The sequence below is a fragment of the Poeciliopsis prolifica genome, unplaced genomic scaffold (assembly GCF_027474105.1).
Source record: "Poeciliopsis prolifica strain line A6 unplaced genomic scaffold, Auburn_PproV2 SCAFFOLD015, whole genome shotgun sequence".
In the NCBI taxonomy this organism is placed as follows: Eukaryota; Metazoa; Chordata; class Actinopteri; order Cyprinodontiformes; family Poeciliidae; genus Poeciliopsis; species Poeciliopsis prolifica.
In genome coordinates this window covers 11,035,310-11,061,537 of record NW_026562390.1, presented here as the reverse complement: position 1 = coordinate 11,061,537, position 26,228 = coordinate 11,035,310, and the positions used below count along the sequence as shown (strand labels likewise).

At 42.2% G+C, this 26,228-nt stretch overlaps 2 protein-coding genes across 3 annotated transcripts; one reads left to right on the top strand and one right to left on the bottom strand.

Annotated features, from left to right (window-relative positions):
- The first annotated feature begins 1,294 nt into the window (after window positions 1-1,294).
- On the top strand, window positions 1,295-20,907 carry LOC129366390 (inactive tyrosine-protein kinase PRAG1). 2 transcript variants are annotated; one of them, XM_055040205.1, is made up of 6 exons: window positions 1,295-1,535; window positions 4,148-4,488; window positions 4,587-6,313; window positions 13,046-13,191; window positions 14,085-14,851; window positions 17,874-20,907. In XM_055040205.1, the coding sequence occupies exons 2-6, from the start codon at window positions 4,225-4,227 to the stop codon at window positions 19,032-19,034; spliced, it is 4,065 nt and encodes a 1,354-aa protein (XP_054896180.1). In that variant the 5' UTR covers window positions 1,295-1,535; window positions 4,148-4,224; the 3' UTR covers window positions 19,035-20,907. The 2 variants fall into 2 exon arrangements, with proteins under 2 accessions (XP_054896180.1, XP_054896179.1); XM_055040204.1 differs by having other exon boundaries at window positions 4,584-6,313.
- Window positions 20,908-23,453: 2,546 nt separating this feature from the next.
- On the bottom strand, window positions 23,454-26,228 carry edf1 (endothelial differentiation-related factor 1). The gene is made up of 5 exons (XM_055040206.1): window positions 25,942-26,228; window positions 24,999-25,050; window positions 24,706-24,866; window positions 24,458-24,551; window positions 23,454-24,028 (listed from the first exon to the last, which is right to left on the bottom strand). Exons 1-5 carry the CDS (start codon window positions 26,017-26,019, stop codon window positions 23,970-23,972), a joined length of 444 nt encoding a protein of 147 aa, XP_054896181.1. The 5' UTR covers window positions 26,020-26,228; the 3' UTR covers window positions 23,454-23,969.

Here is a 26,228-nt window from a genome sequence, read left to right as displayed (position 1 = left end):
TGTGCTACTTATGCTGATTGTCTCAGCTCTGCTATAAATCTTTAAGCAAGGTCCAGGAAACCGGCGTTACTGTGTCCAATCAATTCAAGCGCGTTGAATCGGACCATACACAAGGAAGCACACTGTATGGGATCTTTGATTTTGTAGGGTTCGGGGACCAAAAGGGTTATGTCTTTTCTTCTAACCCTTTTAACACTCAAAAATGATTAAAACAGATCTTTATACAGTGCTTTGTAAAAGTAGTCAGATGGGTAGATTTTTTTTCAGGTTTTATCACCAACAAACTCTTAGGGTTTCCATAGCTTATTCAGAAAACAGTATTATGAACATCAGGGAAGACAAACTCATAGAGTTTTAAAGCAGATTTGGGTTACAAAATCGTATACAAGCTTTGAACATCATTGTTCAGTCTATCACCTGAAAATAGAAAGAGTCTGGCATCCAGTTAATCAGGAAGCTCATGAAAAAGCCTGCAAAAATGTGGAGGAATGTGCTCTGGTTATACAGCACAAATGTTCATATAAAGCTAAACTTTGTGACCTTCTGACATAAATCTTGCAATGCATGTCATCTTGAACCCAGGGGAGTCAGGCAGAGCTGATGAAAAAAAAACATGGATGGGCCAAAACACAGGGCAGCTCTGGAGGAAAAACTGCTAGATGCCTGACAGCAGCACAACAGTGAACATACATCCAAAGTAACAAGAAAATGGTTGATATAAAAGCATAAAAGCTCATCTGTTTGCTCGAATGGCCTTGTCAAAGTCAAAAGGCTAATCTCTACAGACGACTGGTGCTCCCGTGTTTTTTTTTTTTTTTTTTTTATCCCTCCCTGAGTTCTGCCTCTCCCTTTTGCTGACCGTAATGGAGACCAGCAGGGGGTCCAGACTGGCTCTGAAGCGATGGCAGCGTTTTTATTTATTTATTTTATTTTTTCCAACATTGTCACCCAGAAACAGGAGCAGTGGCGGGGGACAGAGGGACACTTCAAATTCTGTCCACTTCAGAGAGCCCACTGATCAAGACTGACTGCCTGCAGGAGAAATAAAGCAAATGGATGCATTGCGATTGTATTAGATTTCTTCAACAGTCTAAATTTTCCGTCTGTAACATTTTAAGCGACCCGGTTGCATGCCGAACATTAATGACAGCAAAGCGACGCAGGAGGTTTGAACTAGGACCGGTGAGGGGGGCGGCTCGCCAGACTGCATGGCTGGTTGAAGGAGCTCCTCCCACCTTCTTCTGCTCCCCCTGACGCTGCAGCAGAGGACTTCAGCTGTTCTCCGGCAGCATTTCACCTCTGCACAGATCAGCAGCAGCAGCAGCGGCGGCGGCAGAGGCATGCAGCGCAGGAGAGAGAGCCAGCCCGCAGCAACGCACTCTGCCCCGGCTCTGTAGCCGGAGGGAGACCCGTCAGGACACTGAGAAATCAAAGGACCTTTTATCATTGGACACGTTTTCTCTCATTTCTTTTTTTCTTATTATTTTCTCACGGAAAAGCTTTTTGTGTTGCCAGGGAGGAGAAGGTCCGAGCAGGTAAGCAGCAGCAGCAGCAGCAGCAGACAATATAACCTTGAGCGCTCGATCATTTTGCAGCTGCATTTTTATTATGATTAGTATTTTTTTTTTCATTATTTGTTTTTGCTCGTTTGTTTCTTCCAGTATACCTGGCTTTCTGAACCACGCTCTTTATTCTCATTTGATTTGATGTGATAAAGATGAAGGGGGAAAAAAACGTATCAAAAATGTTCTGTTTACGGTAATGAAAAAGGGTGAATGGGGGGGGGGGGGGGGTTCTACCAATTTACTCTTTGGATCCAGTAAAAACGAAGCAATTTGATCGTTTTTCAGAGCCTCAACCCTCTTAACACGTGTAGTGTGTTCATGGCATACCTTACACGAGTTTAGTCAGAACCTGAAAAGATAAAACCCGCTGGGAGTTGGAAGTTTTTGGGAAGTTTTGGCGGACGCCCCCCAGCCACCCCCTTCTCTCTCTGACTATAAGCAGAAGAACAGGTTGCGCCCCCCTCACCTCCCCTCCACTCCCCTCCTCTTCCTCCCTCCTCTTCCTTGGTGAATGAAGGGGCTGCTGTGTGGGTGAGCAGGCGTGACGAATGCAGCGCCCGTTCAAAGTGAGTGTGTGCACACACTCCCGTGACCTGGTTATCAGACTGGAACATAGACAAATGCACGTCCTATTATTGTGATCATGAATGAATGGATGACTTTTTCAGAGTGTGATGTCCAATTAGGCTTTTGTGGACACTGCAGCACATAGACTGTAAGGCTCAAAAAGTGACCCCAGTGAGGGTCTAGTGCACGCTTTCTGTTAGCAGACAGATTGATTATTTAGATGAGGTGCAGCTTTACCTGTTTTCAGAGTGTTACTGTAAGACGCCTCGCTGCCACATCTTGTTTTTAAAGTGCACACATTTAGCTTGGAGCAATGCATACAACGCAAGACTTTGAAACCCTCATGAGGAACGAGGATGATCACTTCAAGGTCCATGATGTCTGCCTCAGGTGGCACCAAAAGCTTTAAATTCCACATCCACCCTCTAGCCAGTGACTCCTGACATACTAGTGAAAAATGTATTCATGTTTTTTTTTTTTTCGTCAGGGCTCGTTGCAAGGTTGATATTGTGCTTTTCTCTGCCTCTGTGTGTGTGCTTCATACAAGGAAGTGAGAAATGCTGGACCTTGAGCTTGAGGAGGTGTGGGGAATGTAGAATGAGGGGTCTATCTTCGATCAAAGGAGAACCGACCACGGTCAACAAGAAGCAAGAACACCGTTCCTTAAAAATCTTAAGTCTTGTGTGGCTCTATTTCAGACAACTCGTAAGAGGTTGTACAGTCCAGGACCCCCCACTAGGTCTATCAGCTCGTTGTGATAGTGTTCTGAAAACGTCTGAGTCTGTAGACGGCCATCTGATCGCATGACTCGTGGACAACACCACGAGATGTTGGACAATGCTCTGCTTCCTCTGATGTCGCAGGAACGGTTAAACAAACAGTGAGCTCGAGGGTGCTTTCCTGCTTCAGACTAAGTCAGAAAAAACAAAGAAAATGTAAACAGGTGTTATCTTTACCAACAGAGAAACTCCTTATGACTACTATAAAATTAGTAGATCTCAAGATTATTCTGCTGGTGCCATAGAAAATATCTTTTTTTTTCAAATCACAAAACACACAACTGCATTATTTTAATATGTATTACTTTTTATGTAGCTGTGCATTAAATACACAATTACAGCTTTCTTTCAAAAAGGTTTTGCTTATTGTCTCCCTTTCTCAAATATTCAGCCTCTGAATAATGAGCCGTATTCAGCTCAAGGTGCGACCACACCACTCAACAAGGTGTGGTCGCACCTTGTTGAGAAGCACTCGTACTGTGTTAAGATTATTAAAAGACCCTCAGTTACAAAGTGACAAACAAGTCCTCTGAAATGTTGTCAGTCCAGTCAAACAGGGCATGACCAATCAGAAGGAGGAGGTGTCCGCGTGTGTATGTGTGTGCGGCTCAGTTTTTGTTTGTTAGCAAGGGAGGACGCATGTGGAGCTGGAGATGTGGGTGTGCGTTGTTGCACATTGGCGGGGGAAGGGAGCTTGTTCTGGGTGTAAGATTCATCCTGGTGAGACTTGTGCCTTTAGACATTCCTGACATTCCGACCTCTGGGATGTTTGAGGCTCCTCCGTCTTCTCCTTGCTTGTCGGGGGGCTGCTGAGGACTCTTTGTAGGGCTTTCATGTTGCTGGGCTCACTTCGGCGAGCCTTTTGGTTGAACGGAGACCACATGCCCTCTAATTTAGGAGGCCATGGGAACATATAGCATAGCACATATTTGGTCATCTTGAGTTACATCTCGGGATGACCCTTAAGTTCTTATTGCTTGGCTGTCGTGGGGCTTGTTTCACTGAATTTCTTTTATCACTGGAGTCTTTGTTCTAAAGCCGACATTTAGACTTTTTTGTAAAACATTATTAGTTTTTGTAAAGCATTATTAGTTGCGAAATGTAAAGGGTGAGCTGATAAATGTTTGTTGTGGCACTCAAAGTTAAAATGATCTAATTTGATCTCATAATTTGATCTCTTAATTATGTCTCCTTCTCCTCCTTCTTCTCCCATCTTCTGATGTTCCTCCTCACCAGCCATGAGAGCTTGTCCTCTGTCTGGAAGATTCCTTCGCCACCTCCTCTGACCAAATCAGACTCTCAGCAAACCGAAGATGTCAGCCTGTGGCGACTTTGCAGAACACGTGTGGAAACCTGGCTCTTGCAAGAACTGCTTCCACCCGCTCAGTGCACACAAGACTGGCCGCGTCTCTGATGACAACGTCCCGCCGGCTTGTTTGAAGAGCAGCTTGGGAGGTGATGAGGAGGGTGGAGTGACTGCACCTTCGCCCTACAGCAAGCCGACCATTGCTGTCAAACCCACCATGATGAGCTTTGACACAAGTGAGACAAAAGATGTGAACATGAACATAGAACAGGTGAGCTTCTTAAATGATTGCCTTTACTTCACTTTCTGACTTTTTTTTTCCTGGCTTTTAATGAGGTCTCTTTATTTTATTTTTTTTTTTTGTAGCAGGACAACCCAAAGAGTCCAAGTGAGCGAATGGGTCTGAAGAAGCTTCAAAACATGTCGCCACTCTACATTGATGATAATAATGATTGCAACAAGGCCCATAAAGAGGCGGGTCTTCAAAACCCTAATGCCAAGATTGACTACAACAGCTGCCTCTCCTTGTCCCCCAGTATCCTGCCCAAAGACTCTCTCTTCATTAGTAATGTTTATGTCAGCCAGGAGGAAGGAAGAGGTTCAAAGAGTTTCAAGAAAAATGCCAATGGAGACTCATGCTGGCAGCAGAATAATGCATCAGCTATTGGGCCAAAGAGCACTTACAATGAAAGGAGTAATTTTAGGGAGTCCAATGAATCAACAGCGGAGATCCCTTTGTCAGTGGATGGTGTTCCTTCTGAACATACCACAGTTTATCGCAACCCTTTGTGCAGAAGTGGCATCAACACAATAATACCCAGCACTTCCACTGCCTACACCACAGTTTCCAGTGTGGACTCTACAAATCACATTAGTCCAACATCAATCAGTCCCATTCCTGCTCTGTCTAAACAGAACAGCTTCTCAGACTCTCCTTCTTCCTATCACAGCAGTACTGATTCCCTGCCTGGGCCTGATGGATCAATAGAACAACAGAATGGGCTAGGGATGCACCAAAGTCCATCAGCCAATGGTAGTCCAGAGTCAACTCCAAGCTCTCCGAGTGTTCAGGAAGACTCTGAACCAATATATGCTGAAAGCACCAAGAGGAAGCTTAAGCCCCAAGGAAATGGACCGGTTTCCTGTCCTGAGTCCCAAAACCAGATTAAGCAGTCCAAGTGCTCGGAATCTGAATGTTCTGGAGAGAGTCAGCGCGCCACCATCACCGTAATGGCTGCTCACACAGAGGAAAACAATAGAACATTTTTCCTAAGCAGCCCAGATTCAGGTGTTGGCACCCAGTGCCACTTTAGCCCTACAGCATGCAAAGATCCCAGTAGCCCAGCCTTCCGTTGGCCCAGTCCCAGCTACAGTGCACCTTCTCTTGGCAGAGAACCTTCTTTGTCCCCCAACCTGCACCCAAAGCCCCAGTCTAGTCCACCTATTCCACCCAAGAGAAGTTCTCGCTCCCCAAAACTAGGTACCTCTAGCCTCTCACCATCCATGTCTTCTCCAATCCTCCTTCCTGAATTCCCTAAACTTGGCACATCTAGTCTCTCAGCATCCTTATCCTCACCTATCCCGCTCCCAGAACTCCCCATGCTCTTCCTCGTCTCTGCGAGAGAAGGACACTTCAAGGGCCCCGCAGACAACCAGTGTGCAACATCCGGACAATTACACAAGTCCAGCCACCACAGCCCTGGCTGGAACTGCCGCATTGAGGAAGAAGAGGAGGAGGAAGACCGGAAAGGGATGGAGAAGAAGAAGAAGCAAGTTGCCACTAGTTTGGGAACAACCTCCCAGGGGACAGGACTCATCAATGGAGCTGCTGTCTGGAAGGAGGCCAATGACTGTAAGACCCACAGCAGTCCCCCTCCGACGACAGAGCCAGGCACGGCCCCCCCGGCTGCCTCCAACAATGATGCCTGTCAGCGGGAAACCGAGGGCACCAGCACAGAGGAGGAGGGCAAGCATAACGAGAGCATGCCGACCAAGCAGCCGTTGCATGGAGGCTCGACAGAGCTGCTGGCAGGGGGGAAAGGAGTTCCCAACCTTGACCTCAACCCACCACCTCCCCCACCTAAAAAGCTGCACAGGTAAGAATAACAAAGATGTTGTTTGGCTTTATGCTCTGGGTCAATAACATTCAAACTAGAATGCCCACAAACATGGCGTCTTGTTTTTTATTAAATTTCATAAATCCAAAAGCAATATAATTAACGTTTTTACATTTTTTTAAAAAAAAGTATGACATTGGCTGGCCAGGAGAAGTATGCAGAGGCAAAACTATAAAGATAAAGTCAAAACTATAAAGATAATGAGGTGTCAATGTTTAAAGTACAATTTTAGATGTTTGTGCTCTGAAAATCTGTACTTTCAGGAAAATTTGGGTTTTCAATTCCTCATACTTGTGTTGCAGTATAAACAATCTTTATCCACATGGTGGGCAAATTGCATCAAAATCTCAGACGTCTTAAGCAGCAGTGAGTCTAAATTATTATTTACCTTCAGACAGCGGCATTATCGAAAATCCTCTAGTTTAAACACAATTTGGATGTCGTTGCCCATTTGAGACCATTTTATTCCACTTTGGCATGCACAAGTCTAGGAAATGGTCTTAGCAGATAATTTAGCACTTTGCCCATGCAGTAGGTCTAAATTCAGATATGGGATTTGCTCCCATGTCTGGTGTGTATATATAGCTGCGTTGCCGCTACAGTGCACACTCTCACTTCTTGCGTTTAGATGCACCTTAGTGCAGTCATCTTCCATGTGAAACCTTCAGTGCCTTCTCCTTTCATAGCATCATTATTCAGCCTTGAATTGGCCTCCATTCTGACGCTGTGTGATCATTCAAACCATTGGGGCATAATCCTCAATGCATGCCTTGTTCTGTTCCTACTGGTATTGTGACTTCTTCAGTTCTAATTAATGCACAAAATAGGCCTGGTGGATAGTCCGCTGCTGTGTCACGTTGCTATAAACTGTTTTGGCTACTGAACAATAAGTGTCATTGTCAAATAAACTGGCTTTTTATTCAGTTTTTTGTTGTTGTTCATCATACACAGACAAAGCTTTTTTTAAAAAAACATTTGTTTACAGCCTTTCAATATTAACCAACATATTTGCACTGTAGACATACTTCATGTTCCTGAAGTCCACATCTGTTTTTTCTTCCACTTAACATTTGTATTTTTGCCCAGTTACCATGTGGACAAGAATACATTCTGCAGTCTGAGTCAGCAATCCACAGCAGAAAAAGAAAAGGGGCCCTCGGTTTGGTATTTAAAAGAGGATCAAATGATTCCCCTGAAATAGACTTTTCTTTGTCTGGGCTGGTGAAGATGAGGTGTAATTCACCTCCAACCAACTTTCTTTTAATAATAAGTTTTGTCCACTTGAATCAGACACCAAAAGTCTGCTATTGTCAAAAATGGCTGATCTGGTTCTGTGGAGTAGAGGGAGGGTTGAGAGGAATATCATCTTGACCTTTAAACCAGCAATAATAATAGGGCACAAGTTAATACTAATTAATAGGAACTGTTGCAAATGCAATACTAGCCACTTTGAATTTCTCAAACTGCTTTATCATAGATTCAACAAGGTGCTGGAAACCTTTTTAGAGCGTTTGGTCCCATCTTGGGATGATGGCAATACACGGTTGCTGCAGGTTTGTTGGATCATCCATGATACAAATCTCTTGTTCCAGCACATGTGATTGGTGAAGCTGAAATATAGGGAACTCCTCAAGATGTTCAAGAACCCAGTTTGAGATAATTTGTGGGCATAAAACCTCCCACCAATCTGCTTTAGGGTTCAACAATGTGTTTTCATAAATGCTATTCTGCTAACCTTGAGGGTATCAACCTTGAAATCAAAGGCATTTTTGCACACTCAACTGCCTTTCACTTAATATTTTCTCTCTTTTTTTGACCGTTTTCTATGACCCTGAGAAATGACTGTGCATGTAAATCCAACCTGGTCAGCAGTTTCTGAAATGTACAGACCTGCCCATCTTGGCAATAGTATGCTACATTCAAAGCGGCTTTAATGTGCCACTTTCTTCATTCTGGTGCTTGATTTTAACTTCAACAGCCTATCTTCACCACTAAACATCAGAAGGCATGAGTTGCTGCCACAAGCAATTGAAGAGCTTTGCCAGTGATTGTGGAGTGTAGTGTGGGTTATTTTATAGCTTCGTGTTTCAGTATCCATAATAATTTCTAGTTTGAAGTGTTCCAGTATACATTTGATACCATTCTTGATTATTGTTGGTCAGTAGAAAAAACTATTCTCATGTTTCAATTTGAAATATTTAACAGACACAACTATTGGTTTGCATCAAGCTTGATGCTGTATAGCTTGATGCAAACCAATATAGTTGATATTTTTTTCAGTTTTTCCCCAAGTACAAAAAATAAAACTATAAATAAACTGTCAGAAGATCCAAAATGCAAAAAAACACTGTAGTTTCTTTGATGCATCTGATAATAGATGCATTACCCTAACATAAAATGTTATTGTACTAAGTACATTCAATTTTGAGATATTGACATTCTAACCATCAACATTGTTTAAGTATATTTGAAGATTTCCTCTTATTCTCTACCATTTTGTGCTCATCAAATTTGATGAGCATATTGCATAAGATCTAAATGCTTTTTAAATCAAAATGGACAGATTGTTCACTTGGGTACATCTTGTGTTGGATTTTGAAGAGCATAAAACATTTTCATTTATAAGTCTGCAGGATTCATAAATAGTTGACCACATTTACATAGAAAACTGAGAACAGATGATGCACCAGCTTCGTGAAGGAGTGTCCCATTTCTCAGAACCCCCTACCTGACTTAAGTGCCAAGGCATACAGAGAGGTGTGAGAATGGCCTTAGGACATGGAAATGATATTCAGCCTTTAGTTTGGTCAAATAACAAGGGTGTTTATCAGAACAATAAGTCATAGAATATAATTTTTGTCTTTTTTTCAGATTTTATTGGCAGAAGTTGTATTAATATTTGTTTAATGAATGGAAAATCTTGACCACCACACAAAGTCACATGTACATTGTCTCTTGCGAGGGAACACTTTGATTCTCTGAATCATTTAAAAGCCACAGATGGCTGGAAGAATCTGCCTCCCAGAGTTTTATCATGGTTGCAAATGGCACATCGTTATCTTTGTTATCTATTATATCTGGCACCGCACTGCGTAGTGTGTCAGTCTAAGACGTCTGTGTTTGTACCTGTGCCCTGTGTCCGAAGTAGTTTTCATAACGAAGAAGGTGTGTCAGCTGGCCATTGATTGCTGCCAGGAGGCGGGGCTTAAGCGAGCAGATTGTTGCCCCTGGCAGCTCCCAAACTGTTCCCGCTTGGATATCAATTACAACCAGTAGAAGTAGAATTTATAGACCAGCCTCCTGGATTCAAGTCCAACGAGTTGGACTTCGGTTTGAGCTGCTTCCTACTCAGTAAACACATATTCCAAGATGCTCTGCCCCTCCCTTCACAGAGCCAACCTTGTTTTACGTTTTAATCTTTTTCTGCAGCACAACAGATAGCATCTTGTTGATGCTGGACACACTTAAAGTTTACTCCACTCTGGCCGCTGAACAAGAGAATGCTAAATATAAGACACAAGTGCTTATATTCCACACATCTATCGGATGCAGTTGCTTTTCCTGCTGAGACACTTTAAATATCCTCATGACTCGCGTGGAACCAGAGTTGTGTTACTACACATGACAGGGCTTTAGAGAGCCACCAGTCTGATCCAGGGGCCAATTCTGTGTGACTGCCGACCCGGCAAGGACCTCTGCTTCGGCAGCATGAGGTGAGCACCTGATAGCTGATTTCTTTTTCTTTTTTCTTTTTATGTTTTAGAATTAGACATGGAAATTTACTGGACTTTTTTTATGAGCAGACTCATGATGGGAAATGATGTGCTTGTGGTTCAGTATTGGCTATAAAAAAAAAGAAAAAAAAACTACACTGAACAACTTTTTTTTCAGAAGCGTATGTGTTTTCACACCTTAATCAACAGCTTGGTTACTGAAGTAAAAGTGCTGCTTTGACTTTTATTTTCCCAACCTGCATGTGTGTTAAGGTAGCTGTAAGCTGAAGAAAACCTGAAAGGTAACATGTACGTTTGCTCTTATAGATGAGAAGTGACAAAAGGAAATGTACAGAAAAGCCTCAGAGTGCCGTTAAGAAGTAGACGTCTGACTGAGGGGGGCAATAACAAGCCCGACTGGAGCCATGTACAAAAGATAACATGAATTTGTGTCAAACATTAATGGGTCTTTGGTTTATATGACTTGATAGCCATGGTAACTCTACTCCAGTCAAAGCAAAGGAACAATCGGTTTCTTTCTTCTCTGGACTATATTGTAATGTGCGGGAATTCCACAACAAGGGTAAAACGTAATCCAACACAGAAGATAATAAACTTTGTATTTCAGGATTAAAATTGATAGCAGAACAAAACAAAGTTTAATACCGATTAAGCATTTGAGTAGAACAATCTTAGTGTTCAAGTATCACTGCAGAAGCAACACTTTTTGTTTTTATATTACTATTGTTGTCCCTGAAACCATTATATTTTTACTCAAGGCTGTCCTACTCTGAGAATCGCAAAGCAGCCCTTGGGATAGATCATACAAATCTCTAATGTATATAAATTTAAGAATATTTTAATATAAAATCTTTGGTTAATTACTGTTTGTTAGGGGATATTAGAAAATGATTCAGTGATGTTGTGACAAATCTACATTTGGTGCAAATGTGATTTTAACTGTCAATGATCTTTCGTATCTGCATATGTTATTGCCATGCAAAGTCAATTCAATCTATCATGCAAGCAATTTGTGTTTGAATAACAGGCGAGTTGCTGAACTTTTGCGCACATTACCAAATGTGAGAAATGTGCTTCTCTGACGGCGTCACATCATTTGTTTCACCACAAATAGGGCCTCTAATTTCAATACAGGAAGCGAAACCAGTTGAATGAGTCACAACACCACCATGGCTGCAGCTTTAGTCTGTCTCTCCTTTAACCCAGAAGGCTATCTGCAGCCAGCTGCATGTAACTCCACTCTGGTCTGTTTTTAAAGTCCTGTTGCCCTGCTTCTTTTAAAGACAACGTCACGACTCGGTGTGTGTAAACAGACGGAGGCTGCCATGCACTGCAAGGGTATCTGTTGATATTTAGAGTCTGTGTGGTTTCTGGGTTGATAAGTGGAGACACCTCGCTTGACAAGTTTATCACAGTACTTTATGCCGGCAGGAAGGATGATTAAATCTACGTAGAGGAAATGGGCAGCCAGGATGTTTAGGCTAAAAGTGAGCGTTCCACTCGTGGGAATGAATGCGAAATTCACTGGCAAACCACAACGTTTTGAGAATACTTATCAATCTTCGCACATGTTTCAACACAGCAAAGGACAACAATTTTTTTATGCATGTTTTGAATACAAAATTGCTCAGCTTGAGAGACACACTCATGGACTTGCAATCCGTACATTCATTACCATTTGTCCCGTGCCTCAGCTCTTCCCCTGCCTTTCATCACATCTCTTTTGTCTGCAAAACGACAGCAGATCCTCTAGCTAGCACACTGGCCACTGAGCGAATACCTCACCCTTTGTCTCCCTCACTGCACTCAACTCCTCCTGTCCACCTCTTCTGTTTGTTCTGCTGATTTATGTAGGAATTGAAGTCATGGAGGAGTCATTTTGAAATGACAGAGAGGAACAATTATGATAAAGGATAGTAACGGGTTCTAGCCCTCCACCCCTCCGAGGCATTTAGGTGTATAATGAGGCGAGTGAATGGCTGTCAGTCGGCCTAATTTCTCAGCTTCTGGATTAAAACCCTGTTCATGGAGCCTTTTCGTTAGCAATGTGAAAGGCCGTCATGTCAGTCAGGAAGTAAAAAGAAGGAAGGAAACGCTTCTCCCTCAAATATGAAAAGGAATAAGTGTTAATGTTTTAAAAATTTGGGTGGTGTTTTATGTCCTACTTGCGATTATGAAACCAAAGCTCTGCTCCATCAAGGTTGAATGTTTTCCCACGTTTTATCACAGAACGGTTATAGTTTTTATGGGTATTTTATGTGCAAAGTAAATGGGAAATGGCTTGTACTTAGTGCTTCAATCACACACACACATCCACACGCTGATGGAGAGTAGCCATAGCTGTGAAGGAGAAAAAATGTGGCTGGCTTTCAGAGTTTGTTTTTTTTTAACAAAGAAAAATCTGTAAAATAGCATTGAGCCACTTTTACTCTGACATGCCTAAAAAAATCCAGTACAAACAATTGTCTTCTTGCTTGTGTTTCTTTTAATTAATTGTGTAATTGCCTTTCCTTTTTTCTCATGCAATAAGATGTTTTGTGTTTAGGATGTCAGGACATTGTAAACATCACTTTTGTTTTTTAAATCAACTTGTGGCCGCAGTGGTTAGAGTTCAGCAAAAGTTCCAGAGCTTCGACGAGTCACACGCTGCAGTTTTTATAAGTTTGTAAACATGTTATTCGTGAGGATCATTCTGTTTCAGCAATAAATAAGCTCAGAATAAAGAAGTGTACCTCACTGTGAGGAAGTGGAACCACTTCTGACCATTGAAAGTAATAACAAGTGTACTCTTTTGACCAGATTTATCCAAAACACAGAGGAAGTGAATCAGTTCCACATTTACAAACGGTCACATCAAAACATTACTATTTCTGCATCAAAAAGTGCAGATCCGCCGAACCAATCATTTTGAAATTAGTTCACAAAATAGTTTTTTTTTTCCCCTTGTTACTTTAATTTGCTACATTGTCTCTTTCAGGGTGAGTGGTAAGATGAGCGGCAGCACTGTGGAGTTGAACTGCAGCAGCCAGCGCGGGTCAGCAGAGAGCCCTGTGTCGTCCGTACGGAGCCTGGGCAGCATTAGCCTCCCAGCTGCATCCACTGACAACCTGACAGCTGACACCGGTAAGTCAGTCACAACAAATCGCGTCCAGGTAAGAGGATTTACTCCAGCAGGGACATGCACAGAGAATCCAAAGCATTGTCTCGTGTTTATAGGGGTTAGTCGCACCACTGCTCCCTCACGTTCGACCCACCGAAAGAGGAAATGTTGTGCTGCAAGGTTATGTTTGCCCACTTATCTCTTGCCTTCTTTATTTTGTTATGACTGGGTGTGTTGGAGATTTCTAAAGTCTTCAAACATGTGACGTGGCTCGCACAGTGAGTGGCATTTGTCCTTGGCGTATTGGCTTTAAACCTTGGTGGCTCCCAGACGCTTGTAATTGCTGCAACTTCCTGTGCAATGCTGTTTGAAGAGATAATTATGGACTCTGATAACGAGGAAAAAAAGGGTTTGGCTACATCCTACAGAGTACGTCTTTTTTTTTCTGCCTTTACGCGTCTCCCCTCACTGTGAAAGCGGTTATTGAAGACTGCACAGCGCAATTACCTTGTCGTCTGCCTCCTGTAATGCGAAGCCTTTAATTGAATTGAATGGATCATAATCGGGTGGAAGATGTTTTGAGTGTTGACGTGAATCAGAGGTTGTGGAAATTTCCAGCTCTTCTGAGGAAACGAGGTATGTGTTTATAGCTAAGCAGTTAGATAAGGGGGTTGGATGGCCTAACGAGGTTTACGGTAAGAAATATATGAATGAGTCAGATTTAGGCAAATAGGAATTAGGAATAGTACTTAGAATTCAGCTTGTTTTCTAGGTAGTCAAGGTATTCCTGGATGATCATTTTCATTTTTATTGCAAAGATCCTCCAAAAATAATTTTGGTAATATAAAAAAAAGTACTCAATCAGACTGAGATCATCACAGAAGCCACTAATGTAATTTTTTTTTCTCCTTCTTAGGGTCTCGAGATGCTACGTGGATGTCTTGTTCGTCACCGTTTCCCAGAACTCCTGTGGCATCAGCTCCTGGTTCTCCTCACTTGTCCTCCTTCAGCAGCGTAAGCACCCAACCGCCTCCTCTGCCAGAGAAGAAAATGGTCAACCGCACCGTGTCGGCTCCAGACACCGCCAATGGGAAATCTTTCATCCGAGCCTACCCGCGCCTTCCGTTCGCCGGATCGGAGAGCAATGTGTGTCGCTCCACTGATGCCGGTTCCCGCGCCAGCCTGCCATCGAGTCCTGTTGACCCCCGGCCTGTTTTCTCCTCCAACGAGTCCCTGGAGCGCTGCCACCTCCCTCTGGCTAGGCCCTCGAGGTCCCGGACTCTGGAAGAGCAGCAAAAGACCCAGGGGCGGTTAGGCGGGCACTGCCGAACCAGCATCACCTGCTTGTCCTCGCCGCAGCTTAGCGCGCCTTTTTCTGCCTCGGAAGCCGGCTCGGCGCCAAACCTTGGCTCCAGCATGCAGCTCCAGACTCTTCTGAGCAACATCGACAGCAGGGAAGGGGTGTACTCCAAACTGGGCGGCCTGTATGCGGAGTCCCTACGACGCTTGGCCCTGAAATGTGAAGATCACTTTACTCGCTCCCAGAAGAATCCGCTCAGGTTTGACGAAAGCAACTGGTCGCTATTCAGACTTACTTCCAACAAGCCGAGCTGCAACGCAGGAGATGCTGTGTACTACTCTGCTGCCTGCGCCTCAGACCCCAGGAACTCCTACGCTGTGAAGGTAATCCTTAAACAAAATAATGTTGCGCTTGGTCCAACTGACAACTGAACAGCTAGTGAACTGTCTGAGAATTTACAATAAAAAAGAGTTTTACTTTATTACAGAGCACTCAGAACATAGTTTGCATTAGGATTATCCCGATTCGATATTAATATTGGAAATTGGTCAGATATCAACCAAAAAAGGGAGTATTGGATTATATCGGCATGCATCCAAAATCTCCGACGTAAGCCCGCCAACAAAACTCTGTGCTCCAGCGTTTAGTCTTCCCCAGCATTTCTCTTCTGCAGTGCTTGTATCTTGCATGCAGATTCATTGGAAAATAATAAATAAGTCAGTTGTACTCTTACCTATTGTTGTTGACTATCGTTTTCTGTTCGAGTACTGTCACGTGATCAAGGCATTTTTAACACTCTACACTACAAAATAAGTAACACAATTACGTATGAGCCATATTGGGATCGTATTGAGTTAATATTGGTATTGGCCAATAGTGAAAGCTGTAATATTGGTATTGTATCAAAAGTGAAAAAGTCTCATCACCTGTAATGTTCGAGTTTTTCCATTTTTGTTACACCTTGAAAAGTTTGACTAAATTAGAAACTTAATAAAGTTACTAAAGAAGTAACTTAAAAAAGTTTTCAAACTTTTTTTAATGCCAGAATTAAAAAGAGAACTTCCTACCCGGCTAAACAATTATAATCTTGCCACTAAGTAACTAAGTTACATTTTCATCATGAAACAAATGAGCAAAAAAAGGTTTCTTGATGCCTTAATTCAGGCGTGAAACTCTAATTTTATAACACCCAGCAGCAGAGGGAGTTAGTGATCTTTGGCCACAATCTTGTGTTCAGTCTGCACTGTAGCAAACTCCAAGTAACCACTAACTGAACAAAGTACTTTCACTACTGCTTTGGGTTTTGAAACAAACCACAGCATCAGGATCGATGTTTGCTTGGGGTTAAGAGCTCCATCATCCCGGGTCAGCCTGCAGGAGAGTTAATGTTTCTCCAGAATTAAAAGGAGTCAGAGGACGCGTTTCTGGTATCTGATCAGGATGGCCAGTTCAAGTCACCCTTTGCAGGTTCCTTCGACACATCCAACTGAAAAAACACCAGGGAGTTTGAAGGCTAAGCTTCTGGCGAGAAATGTATATAAGCACAATAAGTAGAAGTAAAATGCAGTCTTGCGTCAGCAGCAATGTCTGTCTCAGCATTGAAAGGAAACGCATAATCTGGACTCACAGTCTGATGTAGCAATAGGAGAAGCTTTAAAGTGGAGAGAAAATTTAAAAATCCTTTTTTATTCACATCAATAGTCTTTGATGTGAATTCAAAGACTGTTGACAGGATTACAGGAAGTTAAAACAGAGAACAACGAATGAAGCATTACAAATTAAATTGCTGTGTGGAGTCTATTCACTCCCGTTACCTTAGCTATTGTCTAGTGGGTGTGAATGTATAAAACGGTTTGAGCGTTCAAAGAAAAGCTGTGTAGAAATGAAAAACATGTGGTTGCAGTGTTGTTGGTCTACAGGTGGGATGGTCCCATTGCTGTTCAAACCTTCAGACCCCAGAAAGTAAACAAGTGGCGAGCAGGGCGTGGATTCAGTCTCACTGATCTTTGTGCTCGAGTCTTTATTGCGGTACAAAGCAGCAGCTCTTTGTGCTGCGTGTGTTAACACCACAGGCTAGCCTTCCAGACTGTTGCTTAATATCTCCAGCCACAATTAATCTTTACATTCCAGGAAGGATTTACAGTCAGACAAACCACTGTTGTCAAGGCCAGCCCTCACACACACACACAATGCAGCATGAGAACATCATTCAGAACTGCTGATGATATATATTTCTGCAGCCACTTTGTGTTTAATAGGCTGTCTGTGGTGTTTAATTATCTTTATGTTTCAGACATGTTGATTCTTAAAATCTGTTCCCAATAAATGTTTTTAGGAGAGATTAGCAATCCAACCATAGCCACAATAAAAACATTGTTAACATTTTATGAGAATGGCTTTTGGTGATGTTGAGTGTTTCCCATGACAGTCTTTTAAAATATTTAAAGGGATGGTCCAGGATTGTTTTTTTTTAAAGTTTCTTTGAAAAAAATGCAAGCAGTTAATAACTTGCCTATAAAGGAAAAAAAATTAGGTTCAACCTTATGGCTGGTCTGCAGAGGCAAAAACCGAAGCAGACTTCAGTCAACAACTCCGATCTCAAAAACATTGTCATGGTTTCTGCGCCATGACCACCATCATGTTTGAACCATTATTTACAAAGGAGCAGATTATTTTGAACAACAATGGTTTACATGTTTCATTCTTTATGATTCACAGGAAGTGATGCAACACCTCAACCCTTCTTTTCTCATGTGAATAATCCTTAGTTAATGGATATAGGCCCTCCCACCTGACAGTTGTTCGTAGGTATATTAAACATTGTTTACTAAACCTGATTAGATTTTTTTATTCCCTGGGCTTCTAAAAGTCTACTTTGGAGACAAGTTTCAGTCTTTGGGTCCAAATATGTATTTACTCTTAATTCAAGTCCAGCCCTTGAGAGTTACCATCCTGCAACTTTCAGAGGTTTTCCTGCTCCAACACACCTGAGTCAAATGCATGGCTTGTTAGCAGGTCTGTTGAGAGCTGATCCTGGTCTGTTGGAGTGAGGATGCATCTAAAAGTTGCAGAATGGTTGCTCTCGACGGTGCTTCGATTGCTCTAATTGAAGGTACAGAGCGAAGACTGGCAACCCGTCCAGGGTCTCAACCAATGATTGTAGACTACAGATTATCCCCATCCCCAAAGAAAAGCAGGAATAGACAATGAATGACTTCTAAAGGTGTCCTACTGCAATCAAAATATTGTATGTGTGTGTATATATAAATCAAAAGCTGGGGGGAAAAAATGCTATTATTCCCATTGACAAATATTTTTTTTATCATCAAGAACATATGTCTACCTTTTTACATGCAATTTGTCTTTGTCTTTTCTCACTTCTGCCTTATGTCACTTGCTCCACAGATCTGTAAGAGTTCATCCAATGATGCCAAACAGGGTCATCTCTATGGTCTGACAGTGCAGCAGAGCATCCCTCCTCACTTTAACATCCAGCAGGATTGTGGTCACTTCCTCGCCTGTGTTCCTCAGAGCATGCTGCCCTCAAACAAAGTCTCTCTGCCTGCTGCGCCGGCTCCTACACCGCCCCAGTGCGCAGCATCTGCTCAGGGTCAGCAGGCAGAGCAAGAGAGAGTGGTGGTCATCACGCCCGAGATTCCCCATCAGACCACCGCTGACTTTGTTCGGGAGTGGGAGGCGTTCCATAAGACTCAGCCCGAGGTCTACGAACGTCGTGTTTGCTTCCTGCTTCTGCAACTCTGCAATGGCCTTGAGCACCTGAAGGAGCACGGGGTCACGCACCGTGACCTGTGTTTAGAAAACCTGCTGTTGATCCCTCACCAACAAAGGCCCTCCCACCTAAATCAGCAGAGCGCCGCTGATGGCAGTGCTTGTAACGGTGCAGCGGCTGTAGACGTTCAGCGCCACCTCCCCCGTCTCCTCATCAGCAACTTCGCCAAGGCCAAGCGGCGCTCCTCAGAGGACGCTGCTTCGACAAACGGGGACCCTCGCATCAAGCGCGACCACGCCAGACTGGCGCCCGAGATCGTCTCTGCTGCTCAGTATCGTAAATTTGACGAGTTCCAGGCTGGCATCTTGATCTACGAGCTTCTCCACCTGCCCAACCCGTTTGAGGTGAGTCCAGCGCTGAGGGAACAGGACTACCGCTGCGAGGACTTGCCTCCTGTGCCCCCTATATCCATTTACTCCTCGGGCCTCCAGAGGCTCGCACAGCTCCTCCTGCAACCCGACCCCATCAAGCGCATCCATATCCAGGAGGCTAAGCGGATACTACAGAGCCTGCTTTGGGGCCCCCGGAAAGACCTGATGGAGCAGCAGTGGGAACGGCATAGGCGAGGCGGGGCCTTTGTCGACGGGTCCCGAAACGAAGGCCTGCTCAACTGGCTGGATGTGAAACGGGCCCTGCTGATGATGAAGTTCGCCGAGCGCTCGCTGGAGCCAGAGAGGAACGCGGAGCTGGAGGATTGGCTGTGCTGTCAGTACTTTTCCACAGCTCACCCTCTGTCTCTCTGCCACACGGCCGAACTGCTCTACTCCCTAAAGTGACAGCTCACGGGTGCGAGCCGCGTTGAAGTCATGTGTGAACTTGTGAACGTGCGAATGAGAGTCAAAGATAATGTCCAGACACTACGCACTGAACTGTGAACCTGATAATGTTACTTCTGCGTGCATGAGAGCCATAAATCAAACCGTCTACACGCACTGTGCTGGAGTTTCTTCACCAATGGCAGCCTCCGTGAAGACAGGATAAGAGGACCCTGACATTGTAGAGATGCACCAATCAAAATGTGGGGCCTAATTTACAAAATCTGCTTTTTTTAAAGGCTTGGACCTGTTGATAGGGATTTCTCTTAAGAGCAGAAAATAGAAGATCAGGATTCTGCCATGAGTGTTTAATCCTTTATATTGGGAGTAAAGGCTTCATCTGTGTGTGTGCGTGCGTGTGTGTGTGTGTGTGTGAGAGGGACAAATTGCTGCAAACCAGGTTACTGTCATCTGAAAAAAGGGTCACATAGTTAACATTTTCTACCAGCATTAGGGTCAAATTTTGGTGATCAGGCACACCTGACACTGCTGTTTCCATGGTTATTTAAACAGAATCTCGGTCCTGACGTTAACTCTTAGGTTGCCAAAGTTTCCAAAAGCAGCATTTTCTACAACAGGCAGAAGTTAGTAGCTTGAAAGGAAAAACCACTGCATCTTTGTTGTACCTCAATCAGCGCCCCGTTATCTGCTCTCTTGCAGCCGAGATGAAACCATATTGTCGAAAGTTTAAACGTTCCTCACATCTTTGTTTCCCCTCAGTATAGTTACCACAGTTAGCCATACAAAGAATGGCTAACTGTGAGACGACTTCCACCTGTAGCGACTTCCTCAGCAAATCATGTTGTCAGCATATCCTGGTAGCTTCTGTTGTGGTGCATTCACTGATCAGGCTGGTCATTGGTCAAAGCTGATCAAGCTTTCAGCCAACTTTCTAGGTGCATCGCTACAAAAACATGATTGACAAAGTACCATTACCAAAGTTTCTTATTTAACATTCTGTGTATTTAATAAATAGATGTGGAGGCACTGTGGAAGCTTGTTAACTTATAACCTGATAATGTGTCTGTCTATAACGCGTAGTTGTCTAAACATGCAGCTCATTTTTCTCCATTTACATCTAGTTTCTTCTCAAAATAAGATGTTTGAACTTGTACCTTCTTCTCCACACTTTAAGCCGCGGGCACATAGTGCTGTACTGTGAAAGCAACTGGTTACTGGTTTACTGGCCAGAACGATCAAACACACCTGCTTCTTTCTGTATTGACTGACAAAGTTTTCCCAAGCCCGACTGACTTCCATCGCACATTTAAACGTTCTGACATTTGTTGAGGTGCCTTTTGTTCTTTGTATACGTTCCAGTGATTCGAACCAAGTGTAAATATATTTCATTTGTCCTTTGTGAAACTGGCCTTTCACAGAATGTTCCGATAACAACTTTGTACAGTTATTTGTAAATGATTTTCAAAAGCAAACGTGAGCCCAAGCAGGTCTTAAAAAGCCATGAATATGAGCAGCAGGTATTATTTATGACATATTTTTGTTTTCCTACGCAAGTCACTGGAAGTTTTTCTGAGTTCACTCTTTTTTTTTTTGTATACATTTCTGTTTGACTATTGTTGGATGCAGAAAAAGGCTCAAATGATCATTTTTTTCCTGTTTTTTAATTTTTTATCCCCAATAAAAACGTTCAAATGAACTGTTTAGTAAACAGCCTGCACGAAGGTGTTTGCTCACAACTAATTTAGATTTCTAACAAGAAGAAACATGCTCTGAACTAATGCATAACGGATTTGATTTTCCTTTTCTTGATTTTCTTGTGTGTGTCTCCTATTTACTTCGCTCAATAAACTGTGCATATATTTTCCCACAGTTATATTTGACGTTTTGACATTCTTTGTCCAAGTTAATAGATATTTTTAAAAATGGGCATTGGTGTAGAATTGTCTTTGTTGCAGCCCCACCTCGTGGTGCTGAAGATTATTGCGCCTGAAGAATATTCTCATACAAACCGTGGCAAAGATCTTTTTTTTTTTTTTACAAACAAATCATAGCAAAATGATAGGTGTAGTACTTTCACAAAATATAAGCAGATTTTCCACTTATTTATTCTGTTTATGCACAATAAAGTCTAAGTAGAGCATCACTTTAGCTGCTACTGGAACTTTAACAAGTAACAAGAGCAGATGCTTAAAACAATGTGTTTATATTCAATTTAATATCTTTCTATTGCAGCCATAAAGTGCATTTTTGTATATTGTTGCCAGTGCTGTTGCTTTAATTTTGGCCAACATAATAAACATGCTTCCAACAATGAACTATATTCTGCCAGTGTTGGCAGAAAGTGGCTGTGAGAAGCTAATGCAGTTGAGTTATATAAATATGTACATAGCTTTTTTTGTTTTATCACAAATTAGTTTATAAAGTGAACATTTTAGTTCAGGTTCTCCTCAGAAACATAGAAGTTTATAAGGGTACATTTGACACATAAAGGCACAGAGAAAATAATTTATGTAAAAGTTGTATATTAATGACTAAATTGGAGATGTGTTCTCTGCGAATTACTAAAAAGATGCTAACATTTCTCAATAAAAGTTTTAAGGTGAAACAAATGTGTAAAAAAAAAAAAGAAGAAAAAAAGTAGCATTTTCACAGTGCAAATGTTTGCTGTTGTGAAAAGATGCAGTTGTGAAAGATGCAGGTGCACCACCCATTATTCAACCTTTAACAAGTTGGTTGTGGTGAGGAACCTCAATTGGCCTCGGGCCAAAACAGAGATCTGCCCTATGCCCCCACCCACCCATGTGTCTCCTCTGTGCTGCCACCGACTCCCCCTCACACCGGCCCACCCCCACAGCTTTCTGCTTCACGTCGCTCCTTCAAACCACCGGGTGCTCCTCTGTCATAGGTGGAACCATGTTGCTAGGGTGTTTAGGCCAATGGAGTGGCCTGGTCTCCCGTCTCCCTCACACACACACTCCCACCAAGTAAAGGAGTGTGTCAAGTACCCAACTAACCCACCAGAACCCCCACCCACCTTTTGGAAGTTGTGCACCCCATTACTCCCGGCATAAAACTTACAGCACTACAAAAAGAGATCATGTTGCCAATAAATCATGGAGAAGATGCTTTGGGGTGCACCTGAATGTAAGGTCATGCAGCATCCAAAAAGCCAAAAAACCTATAAATATTAATATGAGGTTTTCAAAGGGTTCAGTTAAAAACCTGGCCTCAATCTAAATTGAGAAAATCTATTACCTACATGTAGCATTGCTTGAATAAATGTGAAGAAATTTAAGCAACAGGGCTAACAATCCTCCACAGCATTATCAAAGACCAGTTTTCAGAAAAATTAAATGTTTGATGCCTTTCATACAAAGGATGGCACAGCCAGTGATGTTTAGGAAGCAGCCATTCCCTTGTCCACATCGTAGAGCCAGGTTGATTTGTGTCACTTAAAAAAATAAAAAATTGTGTCACTTTCCCTCACATCCTTTAAGAAAATCATTTCAAAACTGCATTTTATACTTTTTAACCTGAAATATTTTTGGGCAACAAAACATGCAAAAATAGAATTAGCCTGTAAAGGGCCAAATACTTATTCCTACTCCATTTTAATTTTTAGGGCTGTTTCCTTGGCAAGTGAAAAAGCCTGCAAGTTATGGCTAAATATTTAAACAGAAAATGTGAACATTTTCTTTATATGGCAATAAAATGATGCAATTTTTTTAATTCCTACACTTCAGTCATAGATGTGAAGATTTTTTTGTGTGCATCTGTGTAGAGATTTTTTTTCAATTGTCATCCACTCTTATACAGACTTCAGATTCGCTTCCATGCTTGGATGACACATCTACAGCTTCCTTTGGATGTTTCCTCTTCCTTAAATTGTAGCTTTTCCTGTTTCTGCAGCAAAACTTGCCTACAATCCAACTGCAGCAAAATTACAGTTAAATCATGGCCTCATCTACCTTCAGCAGCTTTCACATCAAATACTTGCATTTCAACTACAGTTTTGCTGTGGGAGCAGCCTTTAATTAGATGAGAAAAAAAATAAATTCAGCCAACCATCCAGTCATTCATTCCAACTGAATATTATTTCTTTTGAGCTTCATTGATTTTTTATTTTTTTTAAATACATGGTTACTTTTAAGTTGTTCTTTAACGTATTATCCGATGTATTTATTTAATTTTTTTATGGAGCAAATAAGAAGCCTAGCAAGTTTTACAGGACCACCCAAAAGCATTTTGGTCTTATTCTGCCACCTGGTGGACCACATTTGTCATAACATTCAAGATTTCAGATTTTGAATATAAAAAAAGTCTGTGCATCAAAGTAAATAACATCCCATCAGTATTAATTTTACAAATGAACATATGAGAATTATTTTTGCTCTGAAATCTTAAAACTTGACATCATCATAAACTGCTAAACTTTATTTAGCATTAAAACATTTCAAGCACGGTATTAACATCCACTAAGTTGTCCTAAAAGTGTGAAAAAAAGATGTAATCAAGCACTTGTGGTTTTACAACATGCTCAGATCTGAAAGTTTAAACTTGCTTGATCATGAAAAATAAGTCAGCTTCTGAATGACTTACCACCGTCATGCTAAAAGCCTAGAAGGTGAAAGAAATGTACTGAGAAAAAATGCATTCAATCATATTTGTTTACATTAAGTGTTACAGATGACCCGTTTGTACGCAGCATGTGGTACAGTCGATCACCAGGTCCTCGGGCGGGACGCAGGTGAGATCAGCCCAGGTAAGGAAGAGGATTGGAGAAGAGAAGTGGGATATTTGGCAGGGTGGGATGGGAGATGGGTACAGGAATAGGGATTTCTTGGAAGAGGCTTCCAAGAAATCCTTGGAAAGGATTCAGGGTTAAGTTAGGGGTCACATATGGGGATGGGGAGGGCTGATTTCGAGGCTTTGTGTTCATTTCTTGGGTTTAGCCTCCAGGGGTTGGCCAATATCTTTCCCACGCAGCTTTCGGCCTGACATAAAAAAAAAAAAGAACAAATAAGAAATGGAAAAAGACAGAAAACTTAATACTAAACATAAGATATTTCTTTCAAATTCTTTGAACACACTGTAACTAATAATTTACAACCTAGACTTCCATTAACACAGTAGAAGATTTTTCTGAATTCTGAATTTATTGTCAAATATAACAGGCAAACAACCCATTTCCACGTTCAGTTCTGGACCCATACCAATGTGGCGTGTCTAACGATTTCAACTAATGCTTCAAGATTAAAATAAATTGAAAAAAAAGGGGTTCAGACAGCAATCTTGTTCACCTTTTCAATGAGAGTCTTCCAGTAAGTAACCCAACATTAAAACTCCACATGTATTTCTTGTCCTGCATAATGTGTACTGTATGCAGTGTTCTCGTGTTTACGTACATCAAGAACCTTTCTTACCAATGACTCTCTCAATTTTTCCCATGACCTGGTTGTTGGGTATCGCCTTTCCGCTTTCATAGTCGGCAATCACTTGAGGCTTCTCGTTAATTTTCTGAGTGTAAAAAAAGGTCAGAAAACATGCTTAAACAAGTCAAAACTAAGACAATGTGTTTAACTCCTATAACTACAAGTGTGTTTATCAGAGAGCGTCAGTAAAACATTACAAGTAGCCACAGAAGGTCAGGATGCAAAGTGTGTAGACTCACTGTGGCGAGGTCTTTCTGGGTCATTCCCTTCTCCTGTCTGCCTTGCTGAATGACCTTGCCCACCTCCAAAGGAACCCTCTCGTGGTGTAGCTCCTCTGTCTCCCTGTCCAGCTTGGCAGTATTTTTGGTCACGAGGTGCTGCTTATTCTGTCCTGCAGACCCTGTGTGACAAGGACCGGTTCGAGGCACTTAGCAGACTTGCAAATGAAGCTTTTGAGTTTAGTGTGATGAGCGAAAAATTGCATAAACATTACTTAAAGCTGTTTAAAACTTGTCTTTTTGTAACGAGTTACATTTTTTAGTCGTCTCAATATCCTCCCCACGTCTCTGAGCAGCAGTGATTGCCTGGAGGAAAGACAAAAACAAAAGAGGATAGGTAAACAATATGTCTCCAAACTAATTGCTGTTTTATTGGTGGTAAAATTGAATTATGACTATGTTTATGGTAAGCTCTATCTGCTTTCGTTTGTCACTTCCAAGGATGAGGCTAATAAATAACAAATCTGCTTATCTTGGTGTATTGACGCAACAAAATGGCACCATTGCCATCTGGCATTTATACCCACTCAGCATTATCTCTCAGCTCACTCAAAACAAAAAAATATTTCCACATCAGAGAGATCAGTGTCATTCTGGCACAGATGTTTGCCTACAAAACTGTTTACACTGCACAGAGATGTACTTAGATCCACGTCACGTGATTCACATTTTGTCATACTATAACTACAAACTTTTGTAACATACCAAGCTCAGCCTAATCATTTGGACACTTCCCTTTCAAACCTAGATTTTTCAACTGAATTCAAACCACATGTTTGATTGGTTCAGATAAATACACTAATTTCATCTGGTTGTTGTCTCCACAACTATTACTTCTGTACCAATAATGACGTTTTGTGAACTGTTTAGTGTGTCTAACGCTTAAAAACGAAACGGCACTGCTCATACTTTCACTTCCACACATGTCAAAGAATAATCTGTGTTGCAAGAAACATTTCCATCGGCAGCATTAATACCTCCATATGTGGAGCAACATTAACCGTCGCATATGTTGACTTTAAGCCGCACCACGCGATGCAGAAATCCGACACATGAACAAGAATAAAACCAGTTTCCACGACAACAAACGCAGACAACTCGAGCGCGCCGTTTAATGTCTCGCAAGACAACGATTCAAGGGGGAAACGACACGACCAACAAGCCAAACAAACGGTTTTACTCGTACTTTCCACTGACCTGTTTGGACTTGGCCTGGGCAGCAGTAGGGCCCTTCTTCCTCAACACAGTCACCGTGTCCCAGTCGCTTTCGGCCATGTTTTCAAGGGTCCGGTCGGTTTTCGTGGTATTTGTGAATCGTTACAAAAGTTCAAATGCGCTCAGTCTGTCTGGAAGTGAACCTTTTAAATAAGACAATGTACAAGCAGCAGTAGTTCAGCGAGTCAGCTCCTTCCAGAAATATTACCCACGCGTTCTGCCAAACCTTTATTTATAACCTACGGTTAACAGCGACCTCACGGTGGGTC

Coding starts and splice junctions, on each gene's coding strand:
- LOC129366390 (XM_055040204.1), top strand. CDS start 4,225: ATGTCAGCCTGTGGCGACTTTGCAGAACACGTGTGGAAACCTGGCTCT. Junction 6,314..13,045: donor CCACCTAAAAAGCTGCACAG/GTAAGAATAACA, acceptor TGTCTCTTTCAG/GGTGAGTGGTAAGATGAGCG. Junction 14,852..17,873: donor GGAACTCCTACGCTGTGAAG/GTAATCCTTAAA, acceptor CTTGCTCCACAG/ATCTGTAAGAGTTCATCCAA.
- edf1 (XM_055040206.1), bottom strand. CDS start 26,019: ATGGCCGAAAGCGACTGGGACACGGTGACTGTGTTGAGGAAGAAGGGC. Junction 24,552..24,705: donor CCCAGAAAGACCTCGCCACA/GTGAGTCTACAC, acceptor TTTTACACTCAG/AAAATTAACGAGAAGCCTCA. Junction 24,029..24,457: donor AAAAATTGAGAGAGTCATTG/GTAAGAAAGGTT, acceptor TTTTTATGTCAG/GCCGAAAGCTGCGTGGGAAA.